At 47.0% G+C, this 16545-nt stretch overlaps 1 protein-coding gene across 3 annotated transcripts in view; it reads right to left on the reverse strand.

The window, feature by feature from the left end:
- Positions 1 to 3779: 3779 nt before the first annotated feature.
- The window catches only part of OTC (ornithine transcarbamylase), a 61859-nt gene continuing 49093 nt past the window's right edge, over positions 3780 to 16545 (reverse strand). For all 3 annotated transcript variants that reach the window (XM_081950055.1, XM_081950056.1, XM_081950057.1), the window contains 2 exons: positions 6744 to 6881; positions 3780 to 4009 (listed from right to left, as the gene is read on the reverse strand). In XM_081950055.1, coding sequence (XP_081806181.1) covers positions 3950 to 4009; positions 6744 to 6881 — 198 coding nt within the window. In that variant the 3' untranslated portion in view covers positions 3780 to 3949. The remainder of the gene's footprint in view (positions 4010 to 6743; positions 6882 to 16545) is intronic.

Here is a 16545-nt window from a genome sequence, read left to right on the forward strand (position 1 = left end):
TGAATAATCTCTTGAATAACCGGCATCAATCTGTTGGCTAGTACCTTAGCAAATATTTTATAATCTGTGTTCAGAAGAGATATCGGCCTGTAATCCTCTGGTTTCTTAGGGCCCTCTTTATCTTTAGGTATCAATGAGATAAAAGCCGCTTTCCATGAGGGAGGTATTTTACCTCCTTGTTGTATATTACAAAATAGTTGTGTAAGATATTCAATCATTTCCAGTTGTAAAGTTTTATAATACATTGCAGTCAAACCATCAGTCCCTGGAGCCTTAGCTAATTTAAGTTGATTTATAACTAAAGTGATCTCATCAGCGGTTATAAGACGTTCCAAATTTGCCTTTTGAAGCACAGAAATTTTTGCCACCCTTTTTCCTTCCAAAAAATCATCTATTAACTTGTTCTGTATATTATCCTGTACATATAGCTTAGTATAATAGTCCACAAATGATTTTTTAATCAACTCTTGTTGATATACCATCTTCCCTCGAAACTCAATTTTATCAATAATTCTGTCATTCATATTCCTTCTCAAAGTATATGCTAACCATCTACCAGGTTTACCATTCCTTCTCAAAGTATATGTTAACCATCTACCAGGTTATCCTGGTAATCTTGAAGGGTCAAACCGCAAGCTTGTAGTCTTCTCTTGGCTAGTTGCAGTATGATTTGTTTTAGGGTGCTCCAAGATACAATGGAAGTGGCCAATACTGTGTTCACTTCCATTTTGCAGTCATCGCCTCCAGCTGTACGATGAGGCATATCTTCTTTTGGAGGGGGTGGCTTGTTTGCTGTATGACGTCCCTGGAAATGGCAGGAATCCTATAGATGGCATTGCAATCATCACCCATCCTTGGGGCCTTTGGCTGAGGTCTTCTATTAAACTGCAGCTTTGCTGGCTGGATCACCGCAGGCTGGGTGGCTCTACAAACCTTTGCCAGGTGGCCTTTTCAACCTCACCGTCTGCAAATGACATTTCTAAAATTGCACACCGACTGGTGGTTTCCCCTGTATCCCAAAAACATACCACCTGGGGGAGGGAGCTTTTTGCTGCTGGGTAGACATTTCTGCAGCTTGGGCTTCATCCAGCACTGACTGGAAGGTTACCTTCGGTTTGGTGAGTAAAGGGTGTTGAAGGTGAAGGTCCTTCACGCCGCACACAAGCCAGTCAAGAAGGGAATCATTGAGGTCTTTGAACTCGCAGTGCAAGACTGCAGATCTGATGGTGGTCACTTACTGGTTGATCAATTCCCTCTCCGCCTGGTTCCTGTGATAGAACGCATGGCATCTGGCGATCTTGGAGAGTGAAGGAGCATAATGGCTCTTTAACTTGGACAACAGTATGTCCCAGGGCACCAAATGTATGGAGAGCGGCACTGTGAGGGCACAAGCCATTTCAAACATCTCAGCTCTGCATATGGTTAGAAAATAGGTGCACTTTCGGTCACTTGAAATATGGGTGAAATCGTTAACTCTGAGGAAACATTCAAACCTCTCCACATAGGACTCCCAAGTCTCCGTAGTGGGGCTGAATGGTGCAAATGCAGTGAGGGCAGCCATTTCTGTCTGACTGTGGTACTGAAACCTTTCCTGCATCTTTGAAGGAAATTTTAGGCTCGCTGCCTCGCCTTCCACAACTATTCTTCAGTGGATTGCTCTCAGCTTTTTGTCAGTGACCAGCCAATTCTGCTGGCTCAGACATGAATCCCATCTTCGTCGCCAGTATTCAATACCCTGAGAAATGAAAGAAAGCTTGGAGGATAGAATGGGAAAGAGGGAAAAGAGAGGGAAACAAATTAGAGAGAGAAGGGGGAGAGGGAGAGAGAAATGAAAGGGAGCTGAAGGGAGAGAATGAGAGAGAGAGAAAAGAGAGGGAAACAAATCAGCGCTAAAAGCCACCCCTGTCCTCCCTCCCTTCCTCTCAAACAACCTTCCCCCCCACCGAAAGCTTTTTCCCAAATAATACCAGCAGCCATTTCATCTCCACCGAAGTAGAGACATACACACATGCGTGTGTGCCACACAAATACACACATGCACACCAAACAAAAAATAAAATAAAATAAAAAATGACAGAAATGGAGAAAGGAGTGAGACCTCCAGAAAATAAAAGAAGCAGGAAGCTGGCTCATCCTGTAAAAAGGGAAATCAATGAAGAGATGAAGGTACATCTCTGCGCTCCCCCTTTATTGTCACTTTATCGCAAGCGAGAAGGGAAGAAAAAGGGAAGAGTTGAGTCACAGGAAGAACGAGCGCCCTCTACTATGAGGAGAACTGCGTGCCTCACCTACCTCGGGATTTTTTAGGCTTTTAACCCTCACTTAACTCTGCTCGAGCGATCATAAAACGCCTAAAAAGTCAGACTAGATGAGGCATGCAGTTCTCCTGCCTTATAGTAGAGGGTGCTTTTTAGAGGCTTTTTTAAACAGTTAGGCAGTCATTCACGGTGAGGCAGCAGCTAGCTAGCCTCACCTCAGCACTCGCCTTTTCCCTTTTACATTTTTTTTCTTTTCATGATGAGAGCGGTGAGGCTGTGCCTCCCCTGCCTCCCCTGACTGCACGTCACTGATTTGAACCTACACTCCTGTCCCATCCCCTCAGTGCTCATCCGATTGAACATCTCTCTCAGATTTTTCACTGCCTGACTGGGGAGGGCGGTCAGATATCACCATTCCTTGGATTCATCTGGCTCAAGGAGTCCCCTTGCCCTTCAGTGTGCGGCAAAGGTGACTTGAGTCCTGCGTCAATATCAATGGAAACTCCATTCTAAACCCCTGGCTGGAGTCCTGGCACCTGAAGTCTTCTTTGGCCCAGTACAAATCCTCAACAGCAGGCGCCTCCTTCTGGAACTTCAGCTGGGTCGCCCCCAGGAAGGCAACCTCTGCCAGTGTTGCTGCCGTCTGCAGGCTTTCAGTAGGGACTGCACGGGAACTGGCAACTCCTTCTCCCTCTTTCTCCATTTCCACGGCCTTCCCTGAGTCTTTTCTACTCTTTCAAAAGATCGGGTGAGCAGCTGGGGCTCAGGACCCTGGGGACCGGCTTCGGTTGGAATGGAAAGTTAAGAGAGTTGGTTTATTGTCAGCGTTCCAAGTAATGCATGTGCCAAAAACAAAACTCCAAGGAAGGTAGATTCTTCAAAGAATATGTTTATTGGATACATCATAGTGGCACAGCTAGTGAAAACCAACACTAAAAGTTCTTGTGGTTTTTCCCCTAATTAAAACAGCAAATATATCCCTCCCCAGATGTTACTGGTCATATTGTCCAATGAAAGTAGCTGACGGGCTGCTTGGTCACTCCTCTCCTCCTTCAAGTGTCACCTGTTGGGATGGCCTTGGTTCCCACAAGAGAACTCTTTGTTTTGACTGTTAGCCAGTCTATCTACTTCCTCCTCCCTTCCCCCTTTCAGAGTTCATGGCAACTATAAGGTAGCAAAAGATGGCTGCATCCAGGTTCGCTTCAGAGTTGACAAAAGAGCTTAGTTTTTTTCCAATTGTATCTGAAATGCATATAATTTTTTTTCTCTCACTCTCCAAACATGCCCCCGCCCCCCAGTGCACAGGGACATATCTGGTCATGCTCTCCAAGTTCAATGCTTTTGAGAAAACTGCAGTGATTTTTACAGTAATGGCTCCAGGATATGTTTATGAGGTCACTTCTACTTCTACAATGAGAAATCATTGTTTGAAATTTGAAATGACCCATTTGCTGAAATACTAAATATATTGGGAATCTAATCAAAATACAGACCACAGAAGAGGTAGGCAAAAGAAAAAAGTGCAGCTGCAATGTTTAATAAAAGAGCAGATCCACTGTGAAAATATAACATGTTTTTATATATTGTTAAATAATTATCACCGATTTGATCTTGCTTTTCAAATAAAAAGTTCCTTTATAAAGCAAATGATTTCACTGTAAAGAATATTTTCCTTGGCAGAATCCTCAAAATTAAAATTTAGGCATTTGCATCTCTGGTGAATAATCTGTTAGCAGGGAAACCATGACAGCCTAGAAGACAGAATTAATACAATTACACTATGAATTTTTTTTTACAATTACATATATAGTGTGGATTTAGTTTGTTAAATTAATAACCAATAAAATTAATTGGATATAGAATGGGTCATGACTTATTCAGCTCATAATTTTCACTGGTACCAAAATCCAATTCAATGTTTGCAGACAGCATTGGAAGTATCAGTAAAATGATAATAAAGTAGAACATATATGCAGTGTCCTTTTATATCAACATTAGTAAGTCAATGCATAAAACATTGTTGAACAAGACTTAAGTTACTAGTCCAGCATCCCATTTCCCCAAAAGGCTAATTAGATATCCATGGGAATGTTAACAGATGAGACAAGGGAATAAAAGCTTTTCCTATTACAGCTTGCTGGCAAATGGAGTTCAAAAGTTTGCCACTTGTAGTCTTGCAGGTAGCATATAAATATCACTGTAGCCAATGATAGCCTTATCAGCAAGGAATTTGTCTAACTCTGCAGAATTAGTTAGTTAGTTAATGAGCATCACCTGCTTTTGTGGTGATTGATTTGTTTATCTTAAAAATATGTTTGGCAGCAGAGAACAAGCATCTAGAAACAAATATATAGAGAAAACTAAAATTAACTCCATAATAACACATTCATTCTGGGTCACATAACAAAAGAGGTGGGAGGGAGCTCAGAATGGAAAAACCAGTGATTTCCAGCGACGTGCAGTCAGGTGAGGCAGGGGAGGCACAGCCTCACCACTGTCATCATGAAAAGAAAAAAATGTAAAAGGAAAAAGGTGAGAGCTGAGGTCAGGCTGAGCTAGTTGCTGCCTCACCGTGGATGACTCTGCTTAATTGTTTAAAAAAGCCTCTAAAAAAGCGCCCTCTACTATGAGGCAGGAGAAATGCATGCCTCATCTAGTCTGACTTTAGGCGTTTTATGATCACTTGAGCAGAGTTAAGCAAGGGTTAAAAGCCTAAAAATTCCTGACTTAGGTGAGGCACTCAGTTCTCCTGCCTCATAGTAGAGGACGCTTTTTTGGGCGGGGCTTCTTCAGAGGACCCGAGGCAAGAGCAGAGTTGAAATCATCTCCGAAACAGCTGGAAAAGGTACGTGTGGGTCGGAGGGAGGGGGAGGAATTCAAACTTCATCCTCCTGGTGCGGTGCTTTGGGCAAAGGTTCCTGTGGTCTCCTCGCTGGTGCTCTTCCCTACAATCCAACTTTGTGTATGTGTGTGTGTGTGTGTGTGTGTGTGTGTGTTTGAGACAGAGTGAGTGAGACAGAGGGAAGGGGGTAGGAGAGATAGTCCAATCCAACATGTGTGTGCGTGTGTGTGTTTGAGAGAGAGTGAGTGAGAGAGAGGGAAGGGGATAGGAGAGATAGTCCAATCCAACGTGTGTGTGCGTGTGTGTTTGAGAGAGGGGGGAGGGAGGGAGAGAGGGAGGAAGGAGGGGAAGGGAGAAGAAAAAGAAAAAGAAAGAAGCAAACCTCTTTTGCAAAGGAGAAAAACAAATGTTGTCGCTTTAAATCAGAACTGAGCGTTCCTGGCTGTGGAATTCTGGGAGTTGAAATCCACAAGTCTAAAAAAATTTGAAACCCATCACTGTGTCAGTGCCTCACCAGCCATAAACCTCACCACACGTCACTGGTGATTTCCTATAAAGATACATTGGGAGATTTTAAAGAGGTTTTTTAAAAAAATATTCTGTCAGACCATGTAATTGATGCTACCAACTTAGCCTCAGCTTAGGGGTGCTACCTTCTAAATAACCCTTCTTGCCCCCTGTTGACAATCATGAATTTGTAGGAGGTAGTTTATTCAAACTTAATCAATTATCAATTGACCAACAAGTGTGTCAAATACATAATAACAAGAATACATCCATCAAAACTCCCTTGCCTTGTTCTTATTTTTAATACTCAGCCCTGCGTCTCAATCCCACTCATATTAGTGAAACTAGTACTGGAAAAGCCCATTTGTGCCATTTTTGCTATTAAGCAACTGAATACAATTTAGTCAAAGCTAAAAATTAGGTGGCACAGTGGTTAGAGTGCAGTACTGCAGGCTACTTCAGCTGACTGCTAACTGCAGTTCAGCAGTTCAAACCTCACGGCTCAAGGTTGACTTGGCCTTCCATCCTTTTGAGGTGGGTAAAATGAGGACCCAGATTGTTGGGGGCAATATGCTGACTCTGTAAACCGCTTAGAGAGGGCTGTAAAAGTACTATGAAGCAGTATATAAGTCTAAGTGCTATTACTACTGCAGGCCTCAATTTAATATATATTGGATAGTTGGGGTGATTCCAACTATCAAAAAGGAAAATAGAATACAGGTAGTACTTGACTTACCACAATTGATCCAAAAATTCCCAAAATTTATTTTACTAAATGAGAGATTTGTTGAGTGAATTTTGTCCCATTTTACGACCTTTCTTGCCACAGTTGTTAAGTGAATCTCTGCAGTTAACTTAGTAAATGGTTGTTAAGTGAATCTCGTTTCCCCATTGACGTTGTTTATCAGAAAGTTGCAAAAGGTGATTATATGATCCCAGGACATAGCAACTGTCATAAATATGAATCAGTTGCCAAGCATCTAATTTTGATCACATGACCATGGGAATGCTGCCATGGTTGTAAGTGTGAAAAATGATCATGTCATTTTTTTTCAGTGCTATTGTAACTTCAAACAATCACTAAATGAACCTAGAGAACAAAATTGCTCACATCTAAGTGATTACAATGTCCATACCATAATAGTCCATTTCCTGTTTTCAGTCTCTTGAAAAACTAGTGACTTTGGAGAATAAAATACTTCATCGTTAACTTCTTCTGGCTTTCTGGGCAAGCAGTGTAAGAAAGTCCAATCAGAAGCAGCCTCTTGGGCAGTCTAAATATTCAGAAGAAATACATATACCTGAATCTGATTAGTAAGTAATGTTGCAACAGAAAGGAAAAACAACTTTGTTTTTATCCATCTCACTAAAAAAAGAAACTCTGGACAGTGTTATATGTAGTTTATAGTCTCTCGCACACACTCCCCACCCTCATCAGTGACATGGGCAGCATATTAGTGTGTGTGTGTGTGTGTGTGTGTGTAAGTGTATAATGTATGTATGTATGTATGTATGTATGTATGTATATATATATATATGTGTGTGTGTATGTGTGTGTGTGTGTGTGTGTGTGTATGTATGTATGTATGTATGTATGTATGTATGTATGTATGTATGTATATATATATATATATGCATATAAGAGTTGCCTTATTGGTTTTATATATGTATGTGTGTGTGTGTGTGTATGTCCTGGTATGCCCAAATTTATTTATCAGCACAAATACAACACACACACATACGCGCGCGCGCGCACACACACACACACACACACACACACACACACACACACACATATATATATATATATATATATATATATATATATATATATATATATATAAAACCAATAAGGCTACTCTTATATCTAGATATCTCTTATTAGTTGACAGTTGGAAAGATATACAACTTACCATATTTATTAAAACTGGAAATTATTGATAACTACAGCATGATCGTGATAGTGTAAATAAGGTTGCACAGTGCTTCAAATTTAAAGGTAAAAACTTGTTTCATTGAGTTAGCACCTGTTTTTTTTAAAAAAAAACTGCATTTCCCCCCAGGATTGCACAATTGCTCTTTCTAGCTACAGAACCAACCTATAAAAAAGGTGGGTTTGGTTTAAGGAATTATAAAAAAGGTATTGCATTCTTCCCCTTAGGCATTGTAAACTACTTTTTTGTCTGTGCAGACCTGAAGTACTGCACAACACTATATTATACGCTTTAAATTAAATATAAATAATCTGGTATTTTTGTCATTCAGTCAAAGTAAATTCCTTATTCTGCGATATTGAATTCCATGTGAAACAGTGGTTGTGTTAGATACTTGTTCTAACTACAGTGGGTTCCACCAAGGTCCTCTGTTCCGGCGGGAACAGAGGTTTAATCCTATTGGTCGAAGGGTCTGACAGCTCCCTATAAAAGGGCTGCTGTCAGACTGAACCTTCACTGGATTGTTCTCACTTGTTGTACTTAATAAATAGCTGTTGTTACCGTTAAGCCTGTGTGTGCCTATCCATTACCCAATCTAACACTGGCGACGAGGATGGGATTGGAAGGCAACTAGGCGAACCAAAGAGAGCGTAGCAATCCAGCAATTACATCCAGCCCGGAGCTCGGTGTGGCTTCAAGCAGCCATTTTTGAGCGGCAAACTCAAAATGCCCTCTGAACACAAAATGGCCATGCATGCCCCACTGACTCATATGACCCAGTCACTGAGCACTGGGACTCGTAAAGGCTACAATTTGACTGTTTCCTCGAGGCAAACAACCTCGTGGGCCTTTCTGAAGGCCACAAGAAGAACATGTTCCTGGGGTATTGTGGCCGGGAAGTGTTCAAAACAGCGAAAGACCTCTCTGAGCCGACACCGCTACAATCAGTCGCCTGGTCCGTGCTTCAGCAGATGCTAAGGACTCACTATGCGCCCAAGCCATCCAAGCATGTTCGCCAGCATGAGTTTAACATCAGGAACCAGAAAGAGGGCGAGTCGATTAATGAGCATGTTGCGGCGCTCCGCAACGCCGCAGCGTACTGCAAATTACGAGACCTGGACGAGCTGATTCTGGACCGCATAATACAGAGGAGGTTACTCGCTAAATCTAACCTCACTCTACAGATTGCCTTGGACTAAGCCAGGGCATCCGAATCAGCCATCAAATCTACTGAGACTCTGCAGCGCCAAAGCATTCCACAAGACGCGCGGAAGAGTACATGCGTACATCGCGAGGCTGCAGAGCCAAAGAGCTTAGAAGGCGAAGAAGATGACAGCTGCCTCATGCGCAGTAGCCGCGCCCAGCCGGTGCGAATATTCAAATCATATCTCCCGCCTTGCGCTAGCTGCAGAAGAGACCATGCCAGATCGGTTTGCCATTTCCGCAACGTAACCTGCCAGCGCTGTGAGCGAAAGGGGCACATTGCCATGGTGTGCTGGAGCGAATTCCCTGCCACAGCCTGGCAGCCTAGAAGCGCACCAAACCAACAGAGGCCCAACCAAGGGGCCTGGCAAAAGCCACCACGGCACTCAGAGGGCGACAATAGAGTCACCTACCATATGTCAATCGGCCAAGTCTGCACCAGGCGGCCAAAAAAGCTGAAGGTCACAGTCCTCATTGAGGACTCTCCATGTGAGATGGAGATCGACATCGGGTCATCACTGACCATCATACCGTGGTCTACCCTGAAGCAGGCTATCCCTAGCCTAAAGAAGCAGCATCTTCGCACCCCTGACATCCGCCTAATCAATTACCAGGGAAACTGCTCCCCATCGTGGGCCAAGGCACCTTCCAGGTGAAGTTCAAGAAGTTCAACGGGAAACTCCCAATGACAGTGGTCAGTGGCAACCTGCAGAGCCTCCTAGGGCTAGATTGGTTCCAAGCCCTGGGCCTAGAGGTGACCGGTATCAACGCCTTGAAAGACGACGGCGCTGAAGTCATCTTTAAGGAGTTCAAGGACGTCTTCGGCACTGGTCTGGGTAAGTATTGGGGACTCCAATTTCCTTTAGTTTGGACCCCAACATAGCCCCAATAAGGCTAAAGCCCAGGAAATACCTTTTGCTCTCCGCCCCAAAATTGACAGGGAAATTGACAAGCTCGTAGGCCAGGGAATCCTAGAGCCGGTTGATCACACACGCTGGGAGACCCCTATAGTGACACCTGTCAAATCTGACGAGTCTGTCCACATCTGCATGGACTACAAGTGCACAACAAATAAAGCGCTACAACAAAGTGCCTACCCTGTATCCATTGTACAGCATCTCCTTCATTCATTAGGCCCCGGAAAAAAATTCGCTAAATTGGACATGGCGCAGGCATACCAACAATTGCCTGTAGATGGTGCTATGGCGGAGGCCCAAACCATTGTGACGCACAGGGGTGCATTCAAATGTCACCGCTTGCAATTCGGCGTTAGTATTGCCCCTGGATGTTCCAAAGCATCATGGAACAGCTTTTGGAGGGGATTCCAGGAGTCATCCCCTATTTCGACGACATCTTGGTATCGGCTGCAAACGAGGCGCAACTTTTAAAATGTATACGAACAGTTTTGGCTCGAATTAGAGACAAAGGCCTCCGTCTCAAAAAAGAGAAATGCCAAATTAAGGTGCCAAGGGTTGACTTCCTAGGGCACTAATCGACGGCTCTGGGATTCACCCGACCACACAAAAAATCAAAGCAATTCAGGACGCCCCCACACCTCGCAATCAAACTGAGCTGCAGGTGTTCCTCGGGCACCTTAATTTCTACAGCGTCTTTCTGAAATAGAAAGCCACCGTTGCTGAGCCCTTACATCGTCTCCTGGCTAAGAATGCAAAGTGGTCCTGGGGCAAAGCTGAGGCTGCTGCATTTGCTGTGGTAAAACGACTCCTGTCGGCGGATTCCTTCCTGGTACAGTACAGCCAGACCCTGCCGTTGGTGCTGACCTGCGACGCTTCCCTGTTCAGCATCGGCACCGTCCTCAGCCACCGCATACCCAACAGAATCGAAGCCCCTATTGCATTTTACGCCAGGACCTTGTCCGCCGCAGAGCAAAACTATAGCCAGCTGGACCATGAGACTTTGACTGTAGTGGCCGGAGTAAAGAGGTTCCATGGGGCCTGTTGGGGCTGATTTCAAAATGTATTTTGCCAACTGCGATGAGTTATCGGTTGTAAATGGCTGTTTACTGTGGGGGGACAAGGTTGTTATTCCACCCAAGCTGTACATTGCAGTAGAGGCTTTACACGTAGGGCATCCTGGAATTGTCAGGATGAAGTCTTTGGCTAGGAATTACGTGTGGTGGCCTAACATGGACAGGGAGATTGAAGAATGGTGGCTACCTGCACACTGTGCCAGGAGTCCAGACCAGCTCCCCCAGAGGCGCCCGCTAAGGAGTGGGAGCGACCTCAAGCACCATGGTCTAGAGTGCATGTTGACTTTGCTGCCCCAGTTCACGGCCAGACATTTCTTGTAGTTGTGGATGCCTACTCGAAATGGTTAGAGGTAGTCCTGATGACCTCCACTATAGCAGAAGCGGTCATCAAGGTGCTACAGAGACTTTTCTCCACGCATGGCCTGCCTGATGTCTTGGTATCTGATAACGGGCCCTAATTCACGGCCATGCAATTTGAGACCTTCCTAGCAACTCAGGGAATCAGGCATGCCCTGGTCGCGCCATTCCATCCGGCCTCCAATGGTCAGGCGGAGAGAATGGTGAGATCTGCAAAAGAGGCCCTCTCTAGGATGGGCCTGGGAGATTGGCAAACACGGGTTGACCACTATTTGCTAATTCAGCACATCATACCCAGTGCCACTACAGGAAGAAGCCCCTCCAAGCTTCTCATGGGTCGCCGGCTAAGGTCCCACTTAGACCGGCTACACCCCAATTATTCTGCCTCATTGCACCCAGACTCCACAAGCAAGATTCGGACGTTTAGCATAGGGGATTCGGTATACACCCACAACTAAGCCGGGGAAACTCTGTGGATTCCTGCCACAGTGATAGGCATCACCGGCCCTCGCTCTTACCTCCTAGAGCTCGAGGATGGTAGGAATTGAAGAAGGCATATTGACCAACTCCGTGGCCGCCTATCCAGCTCCACTCTTAGACAACCAGAGGTAACTCCTGCAAGAGTTAGCCAAAACCCTATCCAAACGGAGCAAACACTCACTCCTTCCACCGCCAGCTCAAGCCCGAGGGTACAAGGAAACATATAACATGTTTTTGTTGCAGGCCTGCAGCGAGCTCTGAGTGAACCGGCTCTAGAAGCTCCAGCCGCGGCCTGTGAAAGGTTCCAGGAGCTTCCACCAAGCGGAGCTGTGGAGCAAACAGGTCCGACAGACCTGTCCAAGGAAACCCCTCCTACTGAACTGTGCAGGTCAGGCAGAGCTACCCAAAAACCTACCTACCTGGGTGACTACGTAACTAGTAGGATCATTCCATCCAAGAGGGGAGGAGTGTTACATACTTGTTCTAACTACAGTGGCTTGCAGCCTTGGCAGCCGGGAGTTGCAATGTTATAATGGACATCCCCAAGCTATTCTGACCCATTTTTGGAGTTACAACAACTGTATAACCCTCCTTGAAATCACGATTGTATTCAAATGTTTGCTAACCAGCTCACCTTTGCACCAGTTTACACAAGACCACTACTTGTGACTTTTTTTGCCAATTTCCACTGAAAAACTGCCTATTGGGATAAATTGATTCATTTAAATGACTGACAATTGCTTAATGACTGTTGTAAAAAAAGAAACCAGCAATAACTTCAAATCCAGTCACATACCTCAACTTTTGACCATGACTTACAACCAGGCTAATTATAGTCATAATCAAGGGTGGGATTCAGCCAGTTTGCACCAGTTTAGACGAACTGGTTGTTGCAAGGACCAGCTGGCCTCACCCACCCTGCCCTGCCCTCCCAGAAGTCTCCACACAGCCTGTTCATCATGCCAGGTAAGTGCAGGGCCCATGCAGAAGCTCTGGGAGGGCAAAAAATGGCCCTCCCAGAAGTCTGGAAACAGGCCCATTTGTGGCCTCAGTAGCCCGGGAAGGCTGTTTTCGCTCTCCTGGACGCTTGGGAAAAGCCTTTGGAGCCTGGGAAGGGTGAAAAATGGGCCTACCGGAAGTACCAGAAGTCTGAAAACGGGCCTGTTTCTGGCATCCAGAGCCCGAGGGAGGCCATTTTCACCCTCCTGGAGGCTCAAGGAAAACCTCTGAAGCCTGGGGAGGGCAAAAATGCCCCCCACCATGTTGTAGGAAGCTGAGTAGGCAACACCCATCATGGCCATGCCCACCCAGCAACCGGGCAGAAAACCGGTTGCTAACATTTTTGAATCCTACCCCTGGTTGTAACTCAAGGACTCAAACAGTGAGAATTTCTTTCTTTTTCTCTCGTGAAGCCCCCCCCATTTTTGCTCCCAGGGGGCTGCAGGGAGCCTCCCCAGGCTCTATTTTGGGCCTAGCAGGCCCCTCTGAAGCCTCCTGGGAACAAAAATGGTGCTCATGGGGATCCTGGAAGGGGCAGGGGAAAGTAAGGTTGTTTGTCTGGTGGGGACGGGGGGCGCAGCAAGCTCCGGGGGGACTAGTGAGACTTACCTGTAGGTAAGGAGGAGGAGGAGGCAGCTCAGTTGGGGCACAGGGCAGGCACCATGTGGCAGCTTAGGCAGGCAAGGCAGCTTAGGCAGGGAAGCCACCTGGGAGATGAGGACTGACTAAGTGAGGCAGGTGGGCGGGGCATTTGCACTTAAAATGGTCTGCGCATGCGCACAATATTAAAAAGGGGGGGGGAATTACATTTTTTCAATTAAGATTGAAAAAACCAAGAAAACCAAGATGGCGCCGCCGAGGATAGAACTGGTATGGTCACATGTCCGCCGGAATTTCTACCTATTCGGCCAAACTGGACCATACTGGTAGGAACCCACCTCTGTACTATACATATTTGCAATGAATGCATAAAGATCCCTTTTCTTACTAATGTTTTCAATCAGATACCAACATATACTTTGCACTTAAAAACTAGGGTTTATTGTTTGTTGATGGGAAATTATATATATTTAAATCAACAAATATAGAAGGCATCAATTTATTAGAAGTTGCCCTAGAAGCATAACATCAAAACTATAAATGAAATGCTCTAATTGCTTCTATGCTCCTATGCTTCCTACTACACATGCCCAAGATGGTGTCCTGTCGCGTTTGAGGAGAGCTTCGGGGAGATGATTGTCCTTCTTGCGGGTTGCAGGGGTACCCTATTTCATCGTTGGTTCCAGGTCCAGCTATGAGAACTTCCTGGGACCTCGGGGGATACCCTTGAGCTGAGATGTCCTGCCTTATAGCCGGAACATCGTGAGTGAAATGGGGCGGTGAAAGGAGAATGGAGAGCATCGGTCAGCTGCCGGTGTGGGTGTGGTCAGCAGCTGCGGCGGGACGCCCGGCTGGACGCCCGGCCTGGGGTCTCTGCAGCCGGTGTGGGGAAGGCCAGTGGTGGCAGTGGGATGCCTGGTTTGGGGTCTTTATATTTGCCGCTCCTCATGCCGTGGTGTTATCCCGGTTGCTCCCCCACCTCTCCTCCTTGCTTGTGAACATGATAAATTAGATCAGCGGGGAGTGGCTGAGGCAGCTGGCATGGATACTAACGCCAGCGGAAGATGGCTTCGGGAGCTGGCGTGGGCGTGGCTGGAGGGGGGTGCTTCATTGTGACCCCCCCGGTATTACTGCCATTGCCTGGGCCACCGTTCTGTGCCATTTGGCCATTTGCCCCCCCCCCTGCTGTGATATTATGGACTGGGTCAACGGAGTGCGGCCCTGGCGATGGATGTGAGTGCGGCTGGCATGGGCGGAGCTTAGCTGTTGGAGTCGGAGTTGGAGCAGCCGCCGATGCCGCCGCTGTCCTCATTGCCGCCATCACTGGCCGCTTTACCACCTCGCAAGCTAGCATCTGCTGCAATTTTGGACAGCTGGCCGTTACCCTTACATATTGTCCCCAACATCGACAATTTTTACGATGGACATAAGCTTCCTGCTACCCCCTTGAACACTGCCGGCTGCCCCCCCCCGTGGACATGTCATCTCCTCATTCCATCTCCCACATGATGTCATCCCGTTTGGTTGATGCCACACTCTCCTCTATGCTATACTGCGACAGAACTTTATTCCCTCCGGGAACTCCCCCTTTCCCGGGGATGGCCTTCTGACCTATCAAGACGCTTCCTTAATGACGGATCTTGGGATCCCGAGAGGTGGCATGCAAAGAAGAGACTTCTTAAGGGTTTTTTACAGGGGCTTTTAAACCAAATTTTAAGGGGGGAGGGGGGTTGATTCGGATGGCTCAGACAGGCTTTGGGGGGGAGTCTGCCAGGGCACAGGCCAGCGCTAACTAATGGGCGCGGGTTGGGAGGGCTAGGAAGGGTTGGGATTCCGGGGGAGACATTAAGCCATTCCATTGGGGAGTTCACCATCTCTACTGTTTGTGGGAGAGGCAGATATGGTGGGGGCCGAGGGCCAAATGATGTTCGGAGGATGCGGGTTTGCTGTTTGAGAGCAATCGCGCGTTCCGACCCTCATCGCCCTTCTTGCACCCCCGGGTGCTCGGGATTACAGGACCCTGGTCTCCGGCTGGTGTCGCTTAACGCCAGGTCTGTGGTACATAAGGCTTCCCTCATTTACGACCTCATACAGGAGGGTAGAGCGGACCTGGCGTGCATTACGGAGACCTGGTTGGGCCATGAGGGGTGTGTGCCCCTTAGTGAACTATGCCCACCAGGCTTCAGGGCGTTTCACCAGCCGAGAGCCCAGGGCAGGGGCGGGGGGGTAGCGGTGGTTATTAGGGAAAGTCTCAGACCTCATGAGGTCACTGTGCCTCAGATAGGCGGGTGTGAGTCCCTCTTTGTGAAGTGGGGACTTGGAGCTCAGGTGGGCCTTTTTGTTACATACCTGTCTCCCTGCTATGTTTCATCGGCCCTGACAGAGCTGCTGGATGTATTAGCTGGATTGGCGGTTGATTTCCCCAGGCTCATGGTCCTGGGGGATTTCAATCTGCCCTCCATTGGCGAGACATCCGAGTCAGCTCGGGAGTTCATGGCTTCCATGACAGCTATGGACCTAACTCAGTTAATTCAAGACCCCACCCATAATGGGGGACACACGCTCGACCTGATTTTTGTCTCTGGGCAGTGGATGAATGATCTAGATTTAGGGGATATTTCCATTCAACCCTTGTCATGGTCTGATCATTTCCTCATCAGGCTTGACTTCCATACCGCTACCCCTCGCCGCAGGGAGGGGGAACCGACTAGATGGTTCCTCCCCAGGCACCTGATGGACCCAGAAAGGTTCCTGATGGAGCTTGGGACTTTTCCTGAATCCCTTGCTCACAACTCGACTGTAGCCCTAGTGGGAGCCTGGGATAGGGCTGCCGCTGGGGCTTTGGATCATGTTGTGCCTTTGCGGCCTCTGACCCGGTGTCGATCCTGGATGGCTCCCTGGTTTACCGGGGAGCTCCGGGAGATGAAACACCGGAAAAGACACCTAGAGAGTGGCTGGAGGGCCAGCCAGTCCGAATCTGATCGAACACTAGTAAGAATTTATATTAAATCCTACTTAGTGGCGATAGAAGCGGCAAAACGGCAATATTTTTCCGCTCTTATCGCGTCCGCAGATAACCGCCCAGCCGCCCTGTTTAGGGTGACCCGCTCCTTACTTAACCAAGGAACTGGGGAAGACCCCTTGCAGGGTAGGGCTGAAGAATTTGTTCAGTATCTGCAGGATAAAATCGCTCAGATCCGGACAGGCTTGGACTCTGACTGGGTAGATTCGGGCGAGCCGATGGGGATGAATCTTGAGGAGACAATCTGGGATGGGTTTGACCCTGTGACCCCCGAAGGCATGGACAGGATTATGGGGAGACTCAGTGCTGCCACTTGTGTGCTGGACCTATGTCCCTCTTGGTTAGTTTCGGCT

This window comes from Natrix helvetica, assembly GCF_964273705.1.
Source record: "Natrix helvetica genome assembly, chromosome: 4".
Taxonomy (NCBI): Eukaryota; Metazoa; Chordata; class Lepidosauria; order Squamata; family Natricidae; genus Natrix; species Natrix helvetica.